The sequence below is a fragment of the Plectropomus leopardus genome, chromosome 7 (genome assembly GCF_008729295.1).
Source record: "Plectropomus leopardus isolate mb chromosome 7, YSFRI_Pleo_2.0, whole genome shotgun sequence".
NCBI classification, from domain to species: Eukaryota; Metazoa; Chordata; class Actinopteri; order Perciformes; family Serranidae; genus Plectropomus; species Plectropomus leopardus.
The window spans coordinates 6586481-6611512 of NC_056469.1; the positions used below are offsets into that span (position 1 = coordinate 6586481).

The following is a 25032-nucleotide window of genomic DNA, read 5'->3' on the forward strand; positions in this document are numbered from 1 at the left end:
TCTAGTGGTGAGGCTGCAAACTGCAAACATCTGAAACCTCTCCCATGCATCAAGCGTGTCGGGATCTACATTTGCTAATGCAAAAACCCGTATTTGTCAGTTCTGTCTGTTCTACTGTAGAAACAACACGACGGACCCTGAAATATTCAGCCAATATATCTCCCTAAATCCTACACACTGAATTTTTAAGAATGAAATAAAATCCAAACTACCAAGCAGCAGCAGTTTGTAGTTTTAAACCGCAGAAAGGGCTCTTCCAGACTGTACACCTGGAACTACATGGTTACAAATTTAACACACGTCATCAGTACTTAATCCTTGCACTGACTGCTTATCAGATCACCATTTGTCCTAACATAAGAGGATTTAACGTGTTAAAGACTCAATAATAAAGTAAATGAATAGGTTAAAAAAGGCAAGCATCACAAAGTCGTATACCAGGTTACAACAATTAATTCAGCTTTATTGTTATTTATACATCACTGATACATTGTATTCTGGTGAAATAATTGGAAGAATTATCCATATTATTCTTTGTGACTCTCCACAAGGACACAAATACTGGTGTGGAAGACCAGAAAGAGGGGGAAGAAAGCTCCTTGGGGGAGGATTACAGACTGTACACACTTCCCTTCACCGGCCATCATCTGCCTGTCAGAGGTCAGTCTGCCTGCATACCTACCTGCACCTACAGAGACTCACCTGACAGCCACACGAGGAGAGACACCGAGCCCTGCTGCCATGCTTAGCCACATTCAACCCCCCCTTCCTACCTCAGAGTAATCCTCCTTTTTAGACACAGAGCGTTAGGGCATACTCTTATTGATATTGGTAGCAGCAAGCTTTCTACTAACAGTTAACATCTTAATGATCTAAACAAAAAAAGTACTGTACAGCTACTGCTAAGAGAATATAAGAACCTGGCCATGACGCTTTTACACCAGATTAAAGTGCTAGAAGCAACCCACCAATCCACACTTTATTTTATCATCCGTGGCAGCAGGGCTCGGTGTCTCTCCTCGTGTTATATATATATATATAGAGGAACAAATCTACTATTTGAACATAAATTTACAGGGTAATATACATTATATTGTAACAGCTGAAATATCAGCACAAGTAGATCACTGTCACACTTAACAGCAAAATATCTGTGTTCCTATAAATCTATATATAATCATATATACCAATATATAATTGTCATATATGCATGTAAAACAGTTAACCACGTCTCAGGCTTTTCAAATGATACCCAGAAAAGCGATTGTGTATCAAGACGTAAAAGCTTTACAAGTTTCTCTCTTGAAAGAGTTTTGACAGGCGGTGGCAAAAGTGCCACGACCTGCGGGTATTTGAGGTCACAGGACAGTTATTTGCATATTCCACAAATCTATTGCAACACGTTACTGTCTACAAACAGTACAGCCAGCATCCTGCGAGAGGAGCCGGTGTTAGCTGGACTCACACGTACACCCACTGAACAGAACATTACAACGATGGGTGATCTGATTATAGCTATGTGCTTTCAGATGGTGTGCTATGACAGTGAAACAACAGGAGGACTACAATACACAATACTCTATAGTTTAGCCTCAGAAGACGACCCAGAACGGTACTGTAAAAAGACTGATACCCCCCTCCCCCAGTAAATATTCTCTCCTCTCTGAGTTAAGTGTCATCGTATCCTGCTGCTGATGAGTTTCGTATATTGGTGTTTTACCGCAACTTTATTTTGACACTCCACCATCACCAGGAATAATGGAATGTGTTCTGCTTTTGTCTCATTTCTTTCGCTGTATCTATGTCTCTCTCCGCCAAGGCTGACAGCACAGGGAGTTACATCCTACTGACTGGACAAACTTCTAGGGGGGTCTGAGAGGATGCTGGGGACTCCTTGAGGTTCTGTAAAGTTCAGATACACAATCTGGACCAGTGGGGCAGTTCTCTGTTCTCGCAGCAGTCCCAAACCTCCGCTACCATCATCTTTAGATGAGAGGAGTTCCGATTTCCTCATCAAGCCCTGATGGTTCCTTCTCTGCTTCCCTCTGATAACTCTGTCCCCTCACCATCACTTTTCACTGCTTTACACACTCCCCCCTACTCTGCAAAGACGCTGCACAAGGCTGTAACAAGATACACACAAAGGTAATTTTTCACAAAGAAAAAAAGCTCCGTAATAACTGCAGTAGTAACGCACAACAAGCATCCGATAGCTGGCTTCCTGCCTGGGGAGCCTTGGTGATGTGCAGTTAGGTTTGGGGCGTTGCCATTGTTCTATAGGAGGAGCGCTCCTCAGTTTGCCCTTTGCAGGACTTGTTTTTTTCCCTGTGGTGCACTGTTTTGTTATTCAAAAGCCCAGATCTCTATGTCTTGAACATAGAAATCCTCCTTTTTCGAGAGCATGGGGTTCCCAAATGTTTTACATGAGTGACTCCTGCCGTGGTAGAGGTCTCCGTCCAGCCACAGGCCAAACTCACCGCTAAAGGAAGAAAGGACAGTTTTGAGCAAATGGGCCACAAACTTTTTCCAGGTGGCTACGTTCTCTGAAGCTCCTTTCTTGAGAACTTAATGGACGATAATTACTGCTTGTGTGAGCAGCATTTTTGCGTTGCAGAACCTGTTTTATTTTGGCGTCCACGTTAATAAGACAGAGCAGCCACAGTGCCTGTGTGAGCAGCGCTGCTCAGATCCAGGTCAGCTGCTTCTCAGCTGTGCTGCGCATCTAGAGAAACGGAGTATCTCCTACTTTTTTTTCCTTGTGACATGCACAGTTCTCAGCAGAAATAGTAAAAGTCATGTTTTGATGATTATATTGACATTTTACCACCTTTTACTACAGTTTCAATCACTTTATCTGTCACAAACATGAGGAAACACAAATTTATCTGTTTTACTCAACCTTTCTTGTTTGCGTATTAAGCCCTCTGACAATGTTTCTGTTGACACAGTCCCTTGAGTTATTAACACAAGGTGTTAATAAATACGGCTCTAAGGGCACTTTTTTTTTTTGGGGGGGGATTTTTTGGTAACACTTCCAATGAAGACCACATCTATAACACATTATGATGGCATTCATAGTGAATTATAATGCATTCCCAATGCTTTATGAATACACTCATAAATACACATAATGCTTACTGATGCACTATATCAACAGTCATAAAACATTATAGATTTGACTTACAATGATTTATAAGTGGCAAAAGTCTTATAGATGCTCTCGACTTGTTATAAACTAGAGGTTGACTGCTGGGGCTTATAATGTATTATAAATAACTATACTCACTATTCACACATCAATTACCAACTGTAGTAAGGACTTATAGTGTGCTATAACAGTCCATGCAGTATCATAAGTTGTATGTGTGAAGTAATTTGAGGTACATATTCATGCATTTATAATTATGCCTCATCATAATGTTTCATTGTAGGTGTTAAGTAAAGTGTAATAATTTTTATGCATTTATAAGAATCTCTGCAGCATTATATATTATTCATGCCTACCATACACTAGAATACTTTGACACATTCTCATTTTTCAGTCTTTTAAATGTATTTTCAGAGTCTGAGTTTTTAGCCACAGAATCAGATTTCACAAAGGGGATCTTGCAGTTTAAGAAGTGGACAGAAACTGTTGCAGCCCTTAAAATCCAGAGTGGGTATGCTATAAGCTGTAGCTAGCTAGCTAACCACTGTCCTCATCACAAACAGGCTATTTGCAACATGCCTGCGTTAACAAAAGAAAAGAGAGAAGCACTCTCACGTTTTTGTTGTGCTGTGGATAAAGGGGACAAAGCTGATCTGAGCAGTGAGGAACAGTTCCTTTAGACTGGAGAAGAAAGAGGTGGACAGAGATGCAGCTCCTGAAACCCCTGGTTTGTATGCTGTATGCTGTAAACTAGCAAACTAACCACTGTAGGGTCTACCTGCGAGCTAACTTTAGCTACTGGATTGTTTGCTATTAGCCTGCAAGCTAACTGCAGGGTCAACTAAAGTTTGCAAGCAGCAAGATTCATATATCACATAATCATGTATGTTTGAATTAAGCAGTCTTCAGCTAAATCATCCGGTTAGCTTTAGGCTAATAGCAAATGTTTCAGTGGCTAACTTAGCTTTAGAATAGCCTGTTTGGGATGGAGACAGTGGTTAGCTAGCTAGCTACAGCTTATAGCACTCAGTCAGCATTTCAAGGGCTGAAACAGTTTCTGTCCACTTTTTTTTTGTCTTTTTGAAGCTAAGAAACTTGCAAATAGTGACACTGCAAGATCTCCAGTCTTTGTGAACTCTGATTCTGCGGCTAAAAACTCAGACTAATGACACATTATCAGACTTCAGTCTTTTAAATGTATTTTCAAGTGTATTCTAGTGCTGCATAGATTCTTATCAATGCATGAAAATGTGTTACACTTTACTGAACACCCACAATGAAACATGGTGACGCATAAATTATTATAAATGCATGAATATGTACCTCACTTTACTTAACACATATACATATACTGCATGGATTGTTATAGTATACTATGAGTCCTTACTACATTTGAGTGTCGATGTGTGTATAGGTGAGTATGAGCATTTATAATGTATTATAAGTTCTAGCATTCAACCTCTAGTTTATAACAAAAAACACAAGACCGTTGACACCTATAAATCATTTTAAGTCACATCTATAATGTTTTATGACTGTTGATATAGTGCATCAGTAAACATTATGTGTGTTTAAGAGTGTATTCATAAAGCATTATAAATACATTATAATTCACTTTGAATGCCTTCACAATTAATTATAGATGCGGTTTTCATAGAAAGTGTTACTAAATCTGCCTTGTACCTTTATTGTGAAATATTTGCAAAAGCATGTGGTTGACGATGCAGTGGCTTCTTAAAGGAATAACTGCTTTGATTGCAGCAATGCTTGTGCAAACCGCAGCAGTTTGCTGAGGTTGCTGTCACACGCTGCTCATACATGCAGTGTGGCCGAGGGTTAAACTGTTTTTGCCAATCAACGTCACTTATCTGCTTCTTAAATACCATTATTTTATTTGGCAGTCTAACTCTGAACAAAGCTGTATCATTACATTCTCCTAAAACAGATGTTGATCTAACTGATTTCTGTCACAGTATTCATTAAAAGCAGCTTAGACTCACCTTCCTCCGCCAAAAGCTAGGGAGTCCATATCTCCTTTGATGAAGAACATGTTGTCACCTGTCCATTTGTACACCTGTTGCAGACACAAGAGAGCATATGTTAGATAAAGTTACATGGCATGTCAAATGATGACATAATATAATATCTCTGTCCAGTAGTCTTCACCCTGATGAGAGCAGAACACACAGGTTTACCTCACAGGGAGCACCCAGAATTAACATCTGATAATTCAGTTACAGCGATTAGACACAACCGAAGGAAATATCTCATCAGCAGACTGCTAAATATAAAATGTCAAAATCCTCTGTGATGAACCAAACGGCCAATCAATCACTTCTTTGATAGACATTTAATCGCCATTAACAAGGAGATTAAAGCCACAAAGTGTAGAACATTCATGTTATGTAGGAAGTTCTTCTTGGGTAGAAAAATGAGACAATGGTGGTGAAATTGCTCCAGTTAATGTGTTGCTTTCTGCCCATTCAACTCGAACTCTTGAACTTGAATTCATTAAGTGTAAATGCTCTTAAGAAGTGAGCATAAATAAGAATGCAAGTTACAAAATGCTAAATGCCACTGAGCTGTGAGGCTCTGGAGAACTTTTCAAAGACAGAACAAGGAGATATTCTATGGATATTCATCACAGCATTTATGGGGAGCAGAGTGTCTTCAAGTGTCACATGCATCGAGGACAGCATGTGACTGCTAATCATATATACAGTATGCATATCATATGGTGTTAAGCACTAGACCCAAGCCTTACTTTATTTTTCCATTTTATGTTCAATGTAAAGCTGGGTTAAATCTGCAGTAAGTATACACATGTTGCTTAACTGAGTCTTTTTCAAACTTCTACACAACAGCATTGTGTTGGAAATGTGTCAGCATGCTCTGATGCAGCCTGATGAAGTGTTTTGACTCAGTTGAACTAAAACAATATTTTTTAAGCAGTAATGATGTTTTGTTGCAGCGAAACAGGCTGTCAACACAATGCTGAAAATTAACCCTAGGGGCCCGCTTTAATATTACACACACTCCTAATGCTCTGCACACAAAATGCTCTTTTCAAAATTAGCTGTAAAAGACATTATACATTAATATAATTTTCTACTTTCATTGAGTTAATTTTAACCAACATGAGTCCTAATCATAGATATCTAATATTCATTAATTTTCAGAATTTTGACCCTTTAAATGCCAGGTTACTGTCATAATGCCACTACGTTTTTAGATAGAAAATGTCATTATTAATTATTTAATTTAATTTATTAAATTATTTTCAATTAACTAAATGCAAAAGTAATTATTATTTTTTGATTATCACAGCCTGGGATATGTCAATGATTAGCAGCAATGTTGATAGTGACAGTGCACCTGGTGAAAATATCATGTATTTTCTCCACATGCCAAATATGGTAAAAATAATGTCATCAGGTGGAAAATAGTAAAAATTACAAATTTCAAGGCAAAAGCCAAGAATGGCACCAAGAAATAATAAACTCATGTTTTATGCTTCGATGGCTGTGGGATCAGAAACTGCATTTTAAATGGGTTTCAATTTCAATTCAATTTTTTTTGCACTTAGCATTAGGAATGTAAGAATTTTGTTTACCCAGAGTATTTAGATTACTTATTGGAGCTGAGCTGGAAATTCCAGGATTAAATAAAGTTGCACAATCTTGCCTAAATTTATGCCATATGCATCAGCGCAGCCAAAATAAAGAACGAAAAACATGTAAAATGTGCCAAACAGTATTTAAAGGTCTGGTGGCAGGATTTAGTGGCAACCAGTGGTGAGAATGCAGACAGGCAAACCTAAAAGCACGACTGGCCCGATCTAGAGCCACTGTTTGGTTTGTCTGTTCTGGGCTACTGTAGAAACATGGTGGACTCCATGGAAGTAGACCCGCTCTGTATGTTGATCTAAACAGGTCATTCCAAGGTAACATATACACAATGATTCTTATTTTTAGGTGATTAAACATTAGTAAAAATAATTCACTAATTTACATACCCAGCAGACACAGAGCAGTAAAACAATTCATTGATTAAATTTGATTCATTGATTGATTTCATTTAAAGTCATGTTTGCTTCCACCTGATGACTCTAGTCTAATATTGACTCTTCTCTTAGCTCTGTTTTTTGCTCCTCAGCTCCTGAGAGAAATAGCAGGCCTTTTAGCCACTAGATGTTTCCATTCAACTAACTGCTTACTTTATGTTTTGCCACTTAGTGCCATAGTACAGTTGGGTTTTTAAAGCTTTTTCACTGAAAACAGCTGCCTGCTGCTGAAAACAAAACAAAACAATTAAGTTGCGGGATGAAAAACAAAACAGTGAGTGAAAGCAAACTAGCTATTCTGTAGAGCTGAAGGGAACCAAAGAGTTGCATGATAATCAAAAAGCATCTTCTAAGCCTGAAAAATGAAGGCAATGAGGAAGTGCCAAAAACTACAATTCAGTGAATGGCCACTACAGGCTGGCTCTAAAAGCGAGTGTATCTCCACTGACCCCCATAGAGTGGCAGTCCACAAACCAATGGGTGATGTCAAGGTAGTTACATGCATTTTTATACAGTCTATGGTGAAAATTATCTGCAGGTTCCTCACTAAAAGTGACACCTTTCCCGCTGCACATAGTAACTGGATCTGTTCAAATACAACTATTGGTTAGTGCACATATGTGCCATACATACGCCAGTTCTTCTATATGTCCTCTTAACATAAAGTACACTGTATATTAGCCAGCCTACAGATTCAAATGTCCAACTTTAAAAATAAACTTTTTAAACTTAATTCTTACAGAAACCATATATCTTCAAACTGAGGAAGGTCAAATACCTCAAACTCTGGATTGAAGGTGAAGAGGAAGGTCTCTCCTGTGCCATAAAAGCCATCGCTGACTTTAAAGGGCTCAGATGCCAACGCACCAAACACCTGCAGAAACAAATCACAACAACTGGCTACAGCACACTTTGGACCCTCGCATTAATAAGAAAATTATCAGAAAATGATTATCGCAGTAACTTAGTTCCAGCATATAACAGTGTACGACTGCTGTGTTGAATAACTGTGAATTTGCAGCTTACCTGGCCATCGCTGTCCTTAATGACCATGAGCACTGGGGTGTCCTGGCCCTGCATGGCTCTGTACAGCGTCTTAATGCTCATGCCATGCTTTGAAGTGCCAAAAGCCAGCGTCCATGGGTACCCAATGGTCCGTGGTGGGAGATTTCTGGCAAGCTGTGGGAGGAAATAATAAAGAAAAAGGAAGAGAAAAAAGAGAGGAAATGAAACACAGAAAGGCCACAGCTATCAATGCTCAATTACGTCTGTGGTGACCTTTTAACACCATTTGGTGTTTAAAGAAGAGTAACAGGGCTGCAAACACACTGAACCATCTCAAGAGAAAGAGAGGTCCAGCACTCCCTGAGAGAGCCTGCTGCCCTGCTGCTGACAGACTGAAGGATTAACAGTGGCTGTGGTGCATGGGGAGATAAAGCCGACAAAGGCACCGGAGGAGCCGTACACTGTGTGCTTCATTTTAATGGACAGATAAAACAGACACTGACTAAAACATGAAAATTAAAGTGACAGCTTTTTACAGCATGCTGCACTATTTCCTCTGTATGGCACAATGGCCTTTAAAACGTTCTGTTTGCTCTTCCACTAATTCATCAGCCTTTGCTCTTTTTCCTGTTGGTTCAGCACATCCTCATGTGGCAGAGCAGAAGCAGTTGTGTAATCAGCGGGCTGGAAACAAGACCATGAGGAGATGAGCCTCGACTTGGCTCACCTCTGCTCTGCTGAGCTCTGAGCTTCGTCCTCGGGGTGATTAAAGGAAGCCGCACGTTGGCAACCTATTGGTCAATACGCCAATTGGGACTCATTTGGAGCCATGTGGGTGTGTCTGTGTAAGTGCTAAACCGCCATGCCTGCAAGACACACACCACACTTCAAACATCTTGAAAGGTTAGCAACTAAGACGTGTCTGTTTGATGTGTTTCACCGTCTTTCCTCAAAGTAGAAGTAATAACGGAGGTGCTGCCTTAAATTAAATTTCTCACATTGCATTTTACATAATTCAACAAAAAAATTAAATAGAATGTTTCTTGACATGTTCTTTGCTGTAGTCTATCATATGTAGAGCACAAGTTGTCCCCTCTAAGTCTACAGAACAATCTAGCCATCGTATCTTCGTCATTAGGCGTCATCAGGTCACATACATGCTGATGATTGTGTCTACTGCTTTTCCTGCTGAATGTATACCTCTATGTACCTGACAACTGTTAGGCAGATGTATAATGTTTACTACAGCAGTGAATACATTTACTCCCCAACAACGCTGTTGAGATATAATCTGGAGAGGGAGCTCTAGGAATGAATGACTTAAACCACACCCGCACCAATACGGAAGTACTCAAACAGCTTTTTAAAATTAAAACGATCGCAGTACACAAAGGTTTTAGCATCACTTCAGAAACAATGTCTGTCTGTTAAAGCTGAGGGATTCTTGCTAAAATGTGAATCACAATCTTTCTTTCTAAGAAGTGAGAATGCAATTCTCTCAAACAATTCTTATTATTTGAACAAAAACATTTAATGCACTTTTAAGTGAAAAAAAAGGTCTCCGATAGGACTTTAAAGAGAGGACATTAACGTAAGACATACAAAGACTTACATAGCAGACACATTAAACTTAAGTCTCTTGTAACAAAAACAACTCGCGTCTCGTTTCTCCTCCTACTTTATAGGAAATTAGGACTGAGTGAATCGGCGCCATTTAGAAGTATGTTCACATACACGTATGAATCGAGATAGTCTTTTGTTTATTAATTGTGAAACCCTATTGTCTAGATATGTCTGAAAATGAATATCACATGACCATTCACATCCACCGGACCAGAGTAGTTTGGCTGTTGGACTGTAAATGTAGCAATAATGATAATGATAATAATAAATGTAATAATAATGCCTTTATCCATTAATGTGGATGTAGCTTTAGTTGGTTTTTTACACATTTGACAGTGAAATGACCAGTAAATCCTGTGTATTTGAATGTTAGCATTCAAGGTAACCACATAAAAAGACCAAATTATATTATTAAATATATCTGTTTTAAGGATAAGGCTAGTATACTAAAAAAAATAAACAAAGAAACCCCAAACATATATTAGGCACTATTATCAGCAGACGATTAATACAAATTTGGTGCACCAGAGAATATTTACGGGTGTATTTGGAATTTGGCCAAAATACAACAGTTCCCCTTTTGGTCATTTAATAAAGGAACATCTCACCCACTGCAACAGGGTGGCTTACTAACACGTTTTTTAATCTTTTTTTGGACAACGATTAAGCTCTATCGCAAAGAGGAAGATGATAGAACAGCTTGGGATATGCGCACTTGTTACTAGGATCTATTTATGGTCAGTTCTGGTCTTTTCATGAGATTTTATCATTTGATCATCAGTTGATCAGGTGATCAACTCATCCTCTAAGTTTCAATTAAAATTTAGATCCACATTGATGCATTAATCATATGTTATACGGCTGCTTTGCATTAGAACAGATTTGAACAAGTCTTTACCTTCTCTATCTGGTCGGCCTCCAGGAGATCACTGGACTCTTTGAGGTTGGGTTTGAACGTTTCTGGCTCCAGCTCTGTCTTGATGGATGTGCCATGTTTGGAGTTCACCTCTTCCTTGGTGGTGATCTATAGATACAAATAAATGTCAGATATGCATAGACACTGCCAAGTTTTACTTTAGCTTCCATAAATCTTTGACACCGGATGGGTTCAATTATAGCTGTTTGATATAAACCTATTATTTTGTGTGCATCATATTGGGCTACTCATTCATAGTCTAAAGCAGTAACTATAAACAAGCCGTAACTTGCAACAGTATTTGGCTCAGATTGTTTTTACACTGACTGAGGCAGAATAAGGCAAAAGTAGGATCCATAGTAATGAAGAATGCAAGCAGAAAAGTGGAACTAAACAGCTGTAAGATAAAGGCTGGGATGAGAACATGAAGAAACTAGCCTTTAGCCTAACCTGAGCAACAAAAGCTCCCATTTTAAATCCAACAGTGTTCCTGCCAAAGTTATAAACACAAGAGTTTTCTGGCAACACACTGATAATCCAACAATTTGATGATGACAGCTGAATATCTTCCTGCCACTCTCGAATGCCAGACGCCTAGGATTGGTTTGGCAGAGCTAGGAGAGAGCGGGCAGAGACACTGTCTGGGAGAGGAGAATACAAAGTGGATAGGAAATCAACCCAATGAATAATTTGCACTCCACTGTTTGACATTTTCTCTGACCAATGGACTGTTTGAGTTATTTATCTTTCTCGATAACAGAGGCTGATTGTGGAGCACTTCACCACTGGTGGCTGGGACGCTCTCATGTTTCAGTCCTCATTCAAATAGAGCCTACCTGCATTGTCCTCAGAAAACATCATTCACCCCGTCAAGGGAGTCTTACTTCCACCCTCTCATCAACACACCGCCTCTTTGTCCATCAATATTCTAAAAATTCAGCTCATCTGAGCATCAAAAATAATATTCTATTTAGGAAAAGGGGAAATGTCCTACAGAAACACCTGTTTCTGAGTGGCCAATGTAAAATCTACATATTTATCTACAGCCAGCACAAACAGCTAGCATTAGCTACTTTATAACCAGACTAATCTAGTGGGTTGAAGCTCTAAAAACAACATGGCAAGTCTATGATGGAAAGTCTGACACATAGAGATAAGGCTGCTGTCACATGGAAACCTCATCAGTCTTAGATAAAAATATTTTCTGTCAAATGCTTGATAAGTCATTCCCAATTGACCTTGTATAGCATGTTTTAAATAGGTTCTGTGAGCCAAAACACTCATGAAACCTACTCAACCCATTGATTCTTATGCAAAGCAATAAGGAAAGGTGTTCTGAGGTTAGTATGCAATATCAGCAGCAGCTACAGCCTGCTAGAGCCTATGGGAGACCATCTTGGTGCAGGCAGCAGCAGGGCTGGGCAGAGCAGAGAGAGGGGGGCAGACAGGGCTGGTCAGGGCACCTGGAGTCGTTTGCAGAGCGAGCGCAGATCTTCACTGTTTAGTGCATCAATCCGACGGTGGTACTCCGTCAGAGACACTACCTGGTAGTACAAAGACAGGAACAGGTGGAACATAAAACTCTGCCAGAGCTACCGCTGACCATGGGAAGGAAAGGTTGAGTTTTGGACGGTATTACGTGCACTAAGCAGTGCCATTTGAGCAAACTTAACACTGATCTTTATATATAACGGAAGATTTCAAAAATCTGACTGCAATAAAGCCTTAAGGCCACTGTTAACAAGAGTTATGTCAGAGGACATTTCAGAGCACTCTCATTTTGCATGTTTGTGTAATATGTTTAATAAGACCACCATTAGATGCTCACTTATACTAAAAGTTAGACTAACTGATGGAGACAAACCATTAACCATTAATCTTTTTTCTCGAGCCAAACAAATATGCACAAAAATAAAAAAATAAATAATATTATCTAGAGTGAGAAGACAGCTGAGAAATCCACAAGATTTTGATGCTGGAACACACAACAAAAAATAGATCAGGTTCTACTGATCTGATGCAACAACACTTGCCAAGTCCGTGAAAGTTAACCCGCTCTCTGTTTGTCAGGAACAAGAATGCACAAAACTACAGGCCAGACAGACCAACACAATGACCTACAAGCTTGGCTGCATTCCAACAAAGTTACACCCCACGCTGCAAACTCCACTGAGAGCTGCTGCCTCTGTTCTGCCACTGAATCAACGCTGGCATGTAATAGTCCACCGTGTCTCCGTACAGGAAAGATATTTCAAGCCTTGTGCACGAGATAAACAAATCCACAAATACCAAACATGCACTGAATCATATCAACTGGTCCTAGTCTACATTTTAAGTGATTTTTTTTTTCAAATAAGATACTTTTTCTCACCTTGTTGCCGTTGGTGTAAATAACTTTTTGGTAACAAGCTGCCTCTTTACAGCACTTAATAATGTAGCAGAGAAGGTAAACTACAGCCCTGATAAAAAATGCATACGTACCTCACTCACCTCCAGCTGAAGGCACGTTAGAGCATTTGTCCCCTAAAAAGACTAAACTAGCAGCATGCTAGTCTGCTACACACGTATCATTGTAAATCCAAAGCATTTTATCCGAAGCGATCGATGTCATGAAAAAGGTCAGCATTTGAAAAGTACAAGTGAATTAAATACTATGTCACACATCACAAGTGGCTAATTAAAGTCAACACAACACTTTGTACCAAGTCTAAACGTTTACGCGAAAGAAAGTGGTGAATGAAAAAAGGAGCTGCATCTTTTAACTGGCACCTAACACTAGAAACTTTCAGGCAGCGCACAGAGCCTCACACATCATGTCACACGGTGCCAAGAGGACAGACAACAGATGAGAGCTCTTTCCTGACTGCCAAGCAGTGGTCAGATAGTGGCCACTTTGTTTTACATCAGTCACTGACCCGGACCAGACCGGCTAAAGGGCTAGCGGGCTAGTTAGCTTCGCTAGCCAGCTAGCACGGCTTGCTAACAACAACATCAGGAGAACAAACAAGAATATAACGTTACATCGCCGAAAAAAAACATTAAGCAGACACATACACAGGTATACTTAGGGGTCAGCCGCTTCTCTTGGTCTTTCACCCTCTTAGAAAACATGTCTTGCTTTCTGGGCGAGGTTGAAGCTGGAAAGTCACATTACAGATCCTTTAAGTTATCCCTTTGAAGCCCCGAGACAAGCAGGCAGAGTTGGTATGAAGCCTGGCAGCCTCCTTGACTAAAATAGAAACATTTTTTTCTTAAGAGAGTCTCTACACTGAATGATTTGTGTGACAGAACCAATGTCCAATAACAACACGGTATAGGACAAAAACTGGCTCCCCGTTGGTTGAAAAAACGATGGCCCCGTCCCATAACCGACAGGATTTAAAGGTACAGTAACTCCACGAGCCCACGAGGTATCATTTCTCGATGTTATGACAGACAATATCCCGAAGTTACAAAAAAACAAAACAAAGTTCAAATTAAATCTAATTAAAAAATAAATAAATACAAAACCTCAAATGCCTCCATAAAGTCCATTTGTCAGTCTTTTTGCAGTACAAAAAAATAACAAGTTAGACAAAACTCTGTTAGTAAAACATATTTTGATCCTTGCAGCTCCATGCAAAATAAGTGTTGCTTAAAAATTCAAAATGCAAGTCAACAGGACAAACAAAAGCAGCAGGTTCCTATTTACTTATTCAAATGTAATGGATCATGTGGCCTCTGTTTGCCAGGAACAACAAATCAGTCCACTTTGTTTCCTACAGCATTCATTTACATTAAAATTTAAATCCAGGCCACTGCTTCCATCGTATCAATTTCCTCATACAATGAATGCATCCTTTTCATCATCAACAGGCTTGTAAACAATCTCGTTTGACCAAAACCCACTCACAGCGTGGTGCAGAGACATAGAATATCAATGCTGAAAATCTAGATAGACTTTCCTCGTTTGTGCTTCCAAGTCTTACTTCCACATTCTGTAAATGTGCAACAAATGCACCTTGAAAATCTAGTTTGACGAGAAAGAAAGACAGATTGAACCCACATCAGTGCCACATGAGTTTGATTGAAATTCATAATAAAGATAACACTTTAGTTGCTCAGTGTTTACGTTTCCTGCATATGTTAAGCAACTCATAAAGGTGTTAGCCTTTTGCCATTCAGCAAAATAAGTTGCCAAATGCTGACCAACACTAATGACGGTCACACAACATGTGATGAAACTAAGATACACTGACTCAGGAGAGTAAACAATTATACAAACATGCAAAACACTTTGGTTGGAAGTTCAGAGAAGCGCATTTCCAAGCAAAGCAAGTGCTCACACAACTTACAAAACTTACATGTGCTTAAAGTTAACACAAAAAGTTACCATCAAATCAACAAATATGCGCTGGTACATAGAAATGCAAAATACAGAAGCATAATACAAAACTAAGGCTTGATGACAGTTCTGATGGATTAAAAACCAAGATCAGCACAATATGTTTGCACTATACATTGCATACCGAAAGCAAATCAACACAATTATATAACACGTGACTTAACAAACAACAATACACTTAACAATACAACACATAAGATTCTGGTTTCACAGGTTATGGATTAAAACATAGTGGAGGACCATATTTAATCCATGTCTGTGAGGCTCGAAACAACACAACAGGTACACTTTAAGCAAGGTGAGAGGACAGTTTCAGCTGTGTTGACCTTACCTCCCATTCCTTGACATTGAGGTCAGTGATGGGCTCGTCCTCAGCAGTTTCTGACACCTCATTCTTCTTGACAACCATAAACCCAGGCTCTTGTCCCATCCCCCTGACCCCCTCACCGTACATGTCCGGGCTCCATTGCATGAAGAACACGTACAGGTGGTCTGACCTAGAGGAAGAAACACAGGAAAACAAAAGCATGAGAGGAGAGGCTTGACTCTTTATATACAGATATAAAGATTCAGTGTCTTTAAAATATAAGACCAGAGCAAAAGATTGAAGACAAAATCAAACTGTGAGTGATCAACATTTTCACACTGTGACTTTGACTTAATTAATAATCATATACATGGTAATATTTTGTCCATGGTCAGCTACAAGAAATAAAATAATGAATAATAATTGTTGAGTGTTGGAGATAGTAGAGATTTCTTCCATTTTTCTAATATAATGGAACTTAAAGGCACACAGCTTGTGGTGCTCGAAGTGCCAAAAAAAAGCATTTGAAAAGCTCAACAGCAATGTCTGGTTCCATAAATCATGACCCAGTTACTCAAAATAACCCACATTGTTGGGAGTAGTTACATGTAGGAACTACTTTCTTTCTACCAAGCTACACCCGCCAACTGTATCACCGCGCAGAAGAAAGCATGCATCTACTCATGTACGAGTAGCTTGTGCTCATCACAGTGCGAGATGTAAACATTAATAGCGTACTCCTCGGCTGTGTTGTAACGTTAGCAAGCTTATTAGTGCTAGGTGAGCTAGCAGTAGATGTATGCTTCCCTCTGCCTGGTGATGCGGTTGGCAGGTGTAGTTTGGTCAAAAAGCAATAGCTCCTACAAGAAACTGCTCCCAACAAGGTCTGTGGATTACCTTGAGTGACTGGATCATGGTTTCTGTAAAGAGAAATTGCTGTTGGTTAATATTAAATGTATTTTTTGGCACTTTGAACACCACAAGCTGTGGACATTAAAGTTTCATTATATTAGAGAAAAGGCAGAGCTAGGTGACCAGGAGCATACGCTGAATGCCTAGTCCAGTTTAGGTCCATTTGAGGCATATACATGAAAGAGTAGCTTGATTCTGACCCACAGTATCGAAGTGTGTTAGTCCAACTTTGGGAAATTTGATTAAGTCTGATTTCAGTCAGACTAACATGTTTACATGTATTTTAAAAGTCCAGTTTTATTCGGACAAACACAATAATTCAACTTTTACTAACATGATGTCAGAGATATTGTATGCTGAAAACAGCTACAATTGCAAACAAGTTTGATGATAGGGGTGAGACTAAAGTAAAACCTTTAAGTTGCAGGCCAAAAAAAAACAAAACTATGAGCTGAAAGATGCTAAAATATTCCTTAGATCTGCAGGAAACTGCAGTGTTGGCCGATAATTCTCAACAAGTTTGTCTCTTCACTTGATATATTTCACGTTACATTGTCATTTATATATTTTTAACATACAAACACTGATATGAGCAACTTTAAATGTATAAATATTGTATCATCAGTTTCCTTAAAACAAAGTTTAGTGGCAATGATCCAAAATGTGTCTCCTGTAGCTCTCAAATACCGTGACTTTAATTTTGCTCTTTTCTGCTCACTGCTCATGTAACAGAAGCCTTTTTATGACAACCATGTGAACATTTTTTGAAGTTACAATCAAATGTAGAACACAGTCTGTGTCACACACTGCTGTGGCTGGTAGACATGAAAGAGCTGTGCAGACTCAGTGGGCTGAGCTGTAGTCAGTGTCATGGTTGTATATGGTTCAGTCAATAGCCTCCCTTTCTTCCCACAACATCACCAGGACACTTAAAGACACATCATGTGGGTCGCCTCCCATCTAGGTCAAGCCACAGAGTCTAGCAGAGTCTGAAGAAACGACTATGAGCCGCTGTGTTTGTCGGTCTGAACAGCTTTATGGCCACTCCCCCCACACTCACCTTAGCCTGCATGCAGTAACATGACAGACAACTTAAAAATTATGAGTAATAACATGTGCAAGCCATGTCTTCTAATACTAGCTTTAACTCTGCAATGCCCCTGGGCTATCGTCCCCAAGAGCAGCACAGCAAACTTGTTATCCAGGTCGGAAGTGCTGTAGCTTAGCAACCTGTGGATGAACAAAGCTATAAGAAGCTAGACTTGTGAAGTTCATAATGAATAATGAAGTGAGGGGGATTTCAGTGTCCGCACTGCGCTCAGACACTCAACACATCGCATAACCAAGAAGCACTTATGGTGCCATGACCAACTAAAAGGGACACGCCTGTTTGTTTGATTCAAATGTAATTAGCAGCCTGAGAGAGCACCGTGTGTTGCTGCTGTAAAAGTACAGACACGTGCACTTGAAAATAGGAGAGGTGCTGTGAAACTCAAGGTTGGAAAACTATCTAATTGGATTCACCTCAAGTTTATCATTTTCATTTTTGTGTCCTTGTTTCTAAAAAGATACAACAGAATGTGACTGGCTCTGTGTTGGAACCAGACACGGCTCTGATAAAGAGCTTTTTAAAAGAAAATTGATTTATTAAATTAAGCTATTGCTGCAATTGGGATTAATTCTCCATATAAAATTATTATGCAATTTTTTCATGGCATGCGTCTCCTTCCAGTTTGAAGAGCTCTAATGTTATTATGACTACGGCTGGCTTGGCAACATCCAGACGGAGCGATCCAACTTAGAAAAACACATAAACAAGCCAAGGCTATTTGCAGTTGATATAAAAGATTATAAATATGTGTGTAGGTCAGAGACAGTTCATGATTATCTTTGTGGTTGAAACACTGTCTGAGGATAAAAAACTGGGAAAAGCATGAGCTTTGGAAACATCCTTATTGTTGCATGGCTCGCGTGTGTGCCCCCGTGCAGGAATAAAGTGCGCGTGTCTGTTTCCCTGCAGAGTGAATGAATAATAAATCACTTCTAGCAGAGGCAGCACAGGGTGCAAGGAGATGGAAGATGGGCAGAAGTCAGACCTGACAAAGAATGCATATTTGATTGGTTGTATCAAAAGGACTGGAGGTGAGTGGCTCCGTAACTCAGCTGACTACAGTGGTTTGTTAGGAATATGTGAGGATCGCAGGAGGTCAAATCCCTGTAGCTACATTAAAAACAAAGCTGCTGCACTGTAAGTGGACTAATAACCCTCTGTAACAGAGGCTACCACATCATATACTTTGCTTTGTGTTTTTTAATTCTAAATATTGTTCCATGTGGTACAGCATGCTTGATGATTTTTAAAGCCTGTTATTTAAGGCTACAGCAAAAGGGATATGTTCATATTCAAAGGTACAACGGAGATACTGACCTCTCTTGCGGCACAGCAAACCAGTACTCATGCTTCTTTCCCTGCTGGGCATACTGCTGCATGGTGGCGCTGGCGTTTGAAACAAATGTCTTCTTCATGGGCTTCCCCACCCGTAGACACAGGAACTTGTGAGAGCGATGCTTCCGCCTCTCTGCAGACCCTGTACCTGGAGGAAAGCATCACATGATCACATAAGCAGAAACATTTGCTATGTTATGCCTAATCAGCTGTAAGCAAGAATAGTTTGACAGTTTGGGGAATGTGCCAATTTGTTATCTTGCTGAGGGTTAGATGAGAAGATCGATATCACTTTCAAGTCCGTACGCTGTATATATAAAGCTACAGTCAACAGCTGGTTAGTTTAGTTTAGAATACAGACTGGAAACAGGGGAAACAGCTATCCTTACACTTAGGTTTTTGTACTGATCAAACTAATAAGACATAACAAGCTAATTAGCAAACTTTCCGGGTGTGTGCTGGCAGATTTTGCTCATTTCGGACAGAGTCAGACAATGGCGTAAATCTTGACCGTACAACTGGTACGGCGCATCCCCGATTTCTCTAAGCAGCAAAAAAATCAGCCCCCTATGTGGGCCCCTGACAGCTCCTGAGCCCATGTAGGAAGACGTTTTTTTTGCTGCTTAGAGAAATCAGGCTGTGATGGTTTAAGTCAAGGGCAGGCTGTTAGATTAGCAGTGATACATTTAGTGCTTTGGCTGCTGTCTATGTTGCTGATCAAAGACTTGTTTTGCAGGATGGGAGGGACGGCCGTAAGTTCAATAATAGCGCTGTTCAGCAGTTTAGTATTTTAACCTTACTTTTCCAGGAGGTGAGCAAGTGGCAGCTCACAGACCGTGGCTGTAGCAAATCAAATTCAGCCAGCGCAAACCCCAACGAGCATCTGATCCAGGATTACTCACTCCCAGATCTGCAAACTTTCTGTTGCTGCCTTCACACAGGTTAGACTCTGTGCTGCTGCTGGCCACCAGTCCACTGTGGAAATTGGAATTTGGACTTTATTTACTTGGACAGGCCACCCACGTAGAGCCTACTATGCGCTGAGACTGAACCCCAAACAGGCCTAGCCCAATTTAACCCCTTGTTGTGTATGAGCACGCGTGTCTATGTGCTTGTGTATGGGCGATGCAAGGGCCCAAGAAAAACTACTGCTCTGGGGCCAATGCCAATGCTAGCTGTTCACCCTGTTTTCAGTCATATTCCTAAGCTAAGCTAACCTGCTGTAGCTTTATATTTACCGTACAGACATGAGAGATGTATCAATATGAACATTTAACTCTCACAGAAAAGCTAATACGCATATTTCCAACATTATCAACCAGTTCAAATGAGTTTTGTCCTGTATCAGATGTCATCTAAAAACAAATTACATCTTCTTGATTAACTGTGTATTCTCCTCTAATTTTTGCTTTATTTTGTGGCCTACTTTTCTACCCTCTATTTACTGGCTACTTCAGTTGGCATTAGTCATATTGTGGCAGAAACACAACAGATGACAGCAATAAATGGAGTAGCATGCTATAATTGATAGTGGCACTGAGTCCTCTGCCTGTGGTACATTATCAATGGTCTATTGTGAGGTCACAGCTAGGAAGCTGAATGAGAACACTGTGCCAGTGACATTACACTGGCACATATTATCAGCTCTTGGTTGATCAGCTCAACAGAACTAGCAATAACCATAGACAAAATAATATTAATCTGCTTAGGCAAGACACTCAGTGGGACAAATTCAATTTTCAAAATGCATTAATTCTGTATTAATGCAGCTTGTTTTTGAGGTTGCTGCTGTTACTTGTGTGGGCTGTGCTAATGTGCACAGAGTAATGGGCAGCCCTGCTGAGATCCCCATGAATTAGAACGGCTTTTGCAGCCTATGCACTCTGTGTGACAATAATTGCCGGGGAGAAAATGGTGAATGTCTTTCCAACTGTCTTGGTCTGTTTCTTCTTAGGGAGAGAAATCTTTGTGGAATCAAAATTACGTGTCCAACTAGAGTGGACACAAGTGTGTCAGTGATTGTGACACGCTGAGGCCACTGACAGATAACAAGACCAAAACTGTGCCAACCAGATATTAATTAAAGGATGCTGCCATGGTTTTGTATGATTTAGACAATTAACTAATAATTGCACAGTATTTGCCACTTTCCCTTGTTTATCTTGCTTTTTTAATGACTACCTAACTTTAAGGCAGTCACTGCTTTCCATTTATTTTGGCACACTGAACATCATCTTGCTGAAGATGTGTAATCCATCACAGTGAGCACTGTGCTGCCTTTATGTTATCACTGCTGGTAATTCAGTTTGGAGAATAGGTTGTTTTAAAACAACTTGCTGGTGCGATAAAGGATACTCTGACATTGTAATTTTAAAGTATGACACTGAAAAGTATTACATTTACAAGTTATGTTGTCATGAAATCAAACCTAGAAAATGTCATGATGTTAAACTGGTCATGATATAAAACTCTCAGTTATAGAATTGACATGATAGGAAAAAATACAGTCATTAGTTACTTGGAGAGCCTGGGGAAATGAGGAAAAAAGCCCGCTCTCAGGAAAAACTGGAGGGCTGTAGCATTACTTTTCTTCCTTCTTCTATTTGGAGTACTATTAATACAATTTTAGTCAAAGTTTAAGTATAAAGAAAACACATTAGTACATAATGTTATAACTGAAGTATTTCATGACATTAAAAACACTTAAGTAGGTAACATTGATACTTTTTGTTACAATGCAAAGTTCCGCTGGGATTCATGAGGACGCCACCTGATGTGCTCCACCCATCCAAACACTGCTGAAGACCACGCACCCCCCTCTCATGGCAATAGCACCCCCTAAGCAGCACAATGCACCATGCCACATCAAAAGTGCTCAGAATGGCCCAAGGAACATGGAAAAGGTGTGAAAAAAGTGGCAGATAGAACCAACAAACCCCAGACTTTCATGCGGGAGTCCAGTATTCGCTTTCCGTCTGAATGGTTTTTTTATTTCTACACCTTACCATGCCCCCTTTTGCCTAAATGTAACCATCCCTGCCCTTGTTGCCTAATTCTAACTATCCATGCCAGCGTGTGTATCTGTTGATGTCGTGGTTTTGGTTGCCATGTGCTTGTGTTATCTAAACATAACCACGTGCAGTGTAACCCTACCATGTGCATTCATATGGTAGCGCCAACAACATCAACAGCAGACACATAAGGACATCTAGAGTGCACGCAAGTCCACTGCAAGGTGGCAATATGTGATGACGTATAATGAGAACATGTTGGTGGATTAAGGGCACCTCTGGGGTACCTGCAAGTCCCAAAGATGCTCGATCAGATTGGGATCTGGGAAATTTAGACGTCAGGTCAATGCTTTGAGCTCTTTGTCATTATTCCTGAGCAGTTTCTATGCTGTGGCATGGTACACTGTCCACTTGGTCTGCAAAAGTGTTTGGGTGGATTGGGGGGTGTCAAGTGGTATACAAATGAATGCCAGGACCCAAGGTTTTCACAGCAGAATGTTAGATTGTAACAAGATGGTTGATGTTATCCACCCCTCCTACCAGTGGCTTTAATGCTTTGGCTGATTGGTGGATGTTACTGGAAGATATCTTGTTATATTATCTAGCATAGGATGGACCAAATGTTTGGCATGACCATTGATAACTAATTACCCATAGTTGGCAGGTTAAAAACACCTAAAACCACTGATATGAGCCTTTAATCTCAAACATGGCAATGAATAAAATAAGTTCATGCCAGGCTTTGGGGGCGTGAGCATTTGTCTAAATTTACATGAAAGCAAAGCAAAGTGGGATGTCACATATAAGTAACACCTCTCTGAATGCTGTCTCTTAAGACGTTTTGATGTTGGGTTTCATCGTCACCGTGTCACCCCTTTGGGCATTATGTGTGTTTGTGGCATTGTGGCGTTTGATAGGCTTTAGCTTATCGCCAAAAGGAGTGGCCCAGACCACCCGAGCCAGAGATCAAAGAGCCGAATAAAGCCCTACAAAGCCCGGCTACCTCCGTCAAGCTGATAACAACAGAGAGGCTGCCATCTTCCTTCGTCTTTATATTCCAATTACTAGCACCAATGCAGAGAGGAAACGGAAAGGTTATCTGGAACCAACATGAGAGAAAAGAGTCTGGAGCAGCCAGAGAGAAGAGAAGTCACTTTGATAGTCTTTAGAAGGAAATGGATGTAGGGTTATAGCTAAAAGACAACAAAAGGCCAGACCCATCACCTGAAATGTCCTATACAGATTTTTCACAAGGTCTAAGTTTCCTAACTGTTAGTGAGTAAATGTGTTTACCCTCTGCAGAGTTCTGCGTGCCATCCTTTTGCGTCTCCTCCACATTCTCCTTTTCCTCCTTGCCTTGTTGCATAGTGTCTGTTTTGGAGACGTCAGTCTCCTCGTTGGCTTCCCCCTGTGGACTGGCATCTGTGGCACCAGGGGTGGCTGAGCTTTGGGACCCCGGACGAGAGGTGCTGCTGCTGGGGCCCTGGGCCTGGCTAGTGCTGCTGGTGGTAGTGGGTGTGCTTGGTGGCTTCTCTGCACTGTGCTGCTTGGACCCCATCGGGGACTGGCTATCACTTTCTGTGGCAGTGTCTGGCGGATTGTCCTCTGCTTTTGCCACAGTGGGCTCCTCCGGTTGACTGACTGAGCCAGGGGCACTGCCTGGGGCCTGGGATTCGGCATCTGCAGCCTCCACCTGGGTGACGGTTTGCACAGACTCTGTCGAGGCGCCGGAGGACTTGTCCAGGCGGAGGTCCTCGTTAGACGCTTGCTCCTCCTCGCGGATTGGGGACAGCTCCGACTCAGTGAAGACGTCTTCAGAGATGGAGCCCTCAGTGCTGCGTGGGGCCGTGCTGCCGCTGTCGTTGGCCCCTGGCTCCTTAAGGCGCTGCTCTGGGTCCTTCTGCTGGGAGGGATGTCTCTCAGCTGGAAGAGGCTCCAGGTCACTGGAAACAACACAGAAGACACATGCGACTCTATAAATAATGAAGGAATATACATGTAAATATTCCCCGCAGGCTCTACATGTAGAAGTACTAGAAGAATAATTTTAGCTGGTATGGTTAATATTACTCAGACCGTAGAAATAACTATTTGATGACTTCTGTGTCTAATGTCTGAGAAAGTAACCTTGATCTCAACTTGGGCTTGAGACTTTAAATCTTTTACAGAGAAGCCTGTGTTACAAAATGGGGCCAAGGAGTTGAAAAAACGTGGGTGTTTCTCAGGCATAGAGGGTGTAATGAGAGACTCAATGGTTGCATTATGGGATCTAGCAGTTTCTGAGCTTGTCATAAACTGGGAACTATAAGTCACAGTCTCTGCATCTGATGATTTGATTTTGACTGTCTTGGATTTAGATTCAGACAACTTTATTAATCCTGCCAGGGGCAATTTGTTTGAACGGCTTGCTGTATACATAAATAGATTAATAATAAACACAAAAAAATGCCAGAGTTCAGTGGATTAAAGGAAAGCATAAATAGAATAAAGTTTGATTATCAATAAAAATAAATAAAAGCAATAAAATAACATTACATACATTTTAAAAGATGAATTACAGAGATAATACAAGATTTCAGCCTGTAAATGCCTATAGCATAAGCTGGGCATTATGGAGAAAATATTATCTCATGATATTTCTGAACAAAAACCTCTGCATTGATAATGCAACAATATTGTGGCATTGATTCTCAGTAACTAATCATCAGTAATGTGGACATAACGAGTCAGTAGGTAAAGGCAAATGGCAAAACAGCTAGAAAAGAGTTGTAAGTTCAGAAAATATCATCATCTTAACCAGGACAAGACTTTTGATATTTGAATTCAAAGACAATATGTCTCATATCGTAGTATCGATACAATATTGATATATTGCCTAGCCCCACTTTATCAAGTATTAAAATAGAGAGATCTGCCCTATTCTTCTTAGAAGATAATCATGTCTTACTGGTTTTAATTTAGAGATTTGATATCTTGTGGTCTGGGTCATACATGCAGTCTGTTTACTGTGAGCACTTTTGTTTCAAAGTTTGGAAAATCAATTTTGCAAGACAGGAATGGTAACAAATAGAGCGCAGAAACTAAAGTGACCTGCTTAAATTAACTCTTTTGATAGTTAGGACTGTCTTTCATTTGACCACAGCACACATAGCACAATAATCCCAACTGTTCAGAGACTGAGCACAAGCCCAGGCACAAGATTCACCTGCATGGACAG

General features: G+C 40.3%; 1 protein-coding gene across 4 annotated transcripts in view; it reads right to left on the minus strand.

The window, feature by feature from the left end:
* Positions 1-1033: 1033 nt before the first annotated feature.
* oxr1a (oxidation resistance 1a) overlaps positions 1034-25032 on the minus strand; it is a 208020-nt gene continuing 184021 nt past the window's right edge. For 3 of the 4 annotated variants that reach the window (XM_042489230.1, XM_042489229.1, XM_042489231.1), the window contains 9 exons: positions 23109-23758; positions 18787-18952; positions 15471-15636; positions 12219-12299; positions 10738-10863; positions 8238-8390; positions 7990-8085; positions 5149-5222; positions 1034-2479 (listed from right to left, as the gene is read on the minus strand). In XM_042489230.1, the coding sequence (XP_042345164.1) occupies positions 2344-2479; positions 5149-5222; positions 7990-8085; positions 8238-8390; positions 10738-10863; positions 12219-12299; positions 15471-15636; positions 18787-18952; positions 23109-23758 (1648 nt within the window). In that variant the 3' untranslated portion in view covers positions 1034-2343. The remainder of the gene's footprint in view (positions 2480-5148; positions 5223-7989; positions 8086-8237; positions 8391-10737; positions 10864-12218; positions 12300-15470; positions 15637-18786; positions 18953-23108; positions 23759-25032) is intronic. The other variant, XM_042489232.1, reaches the window with a different exon arrangement.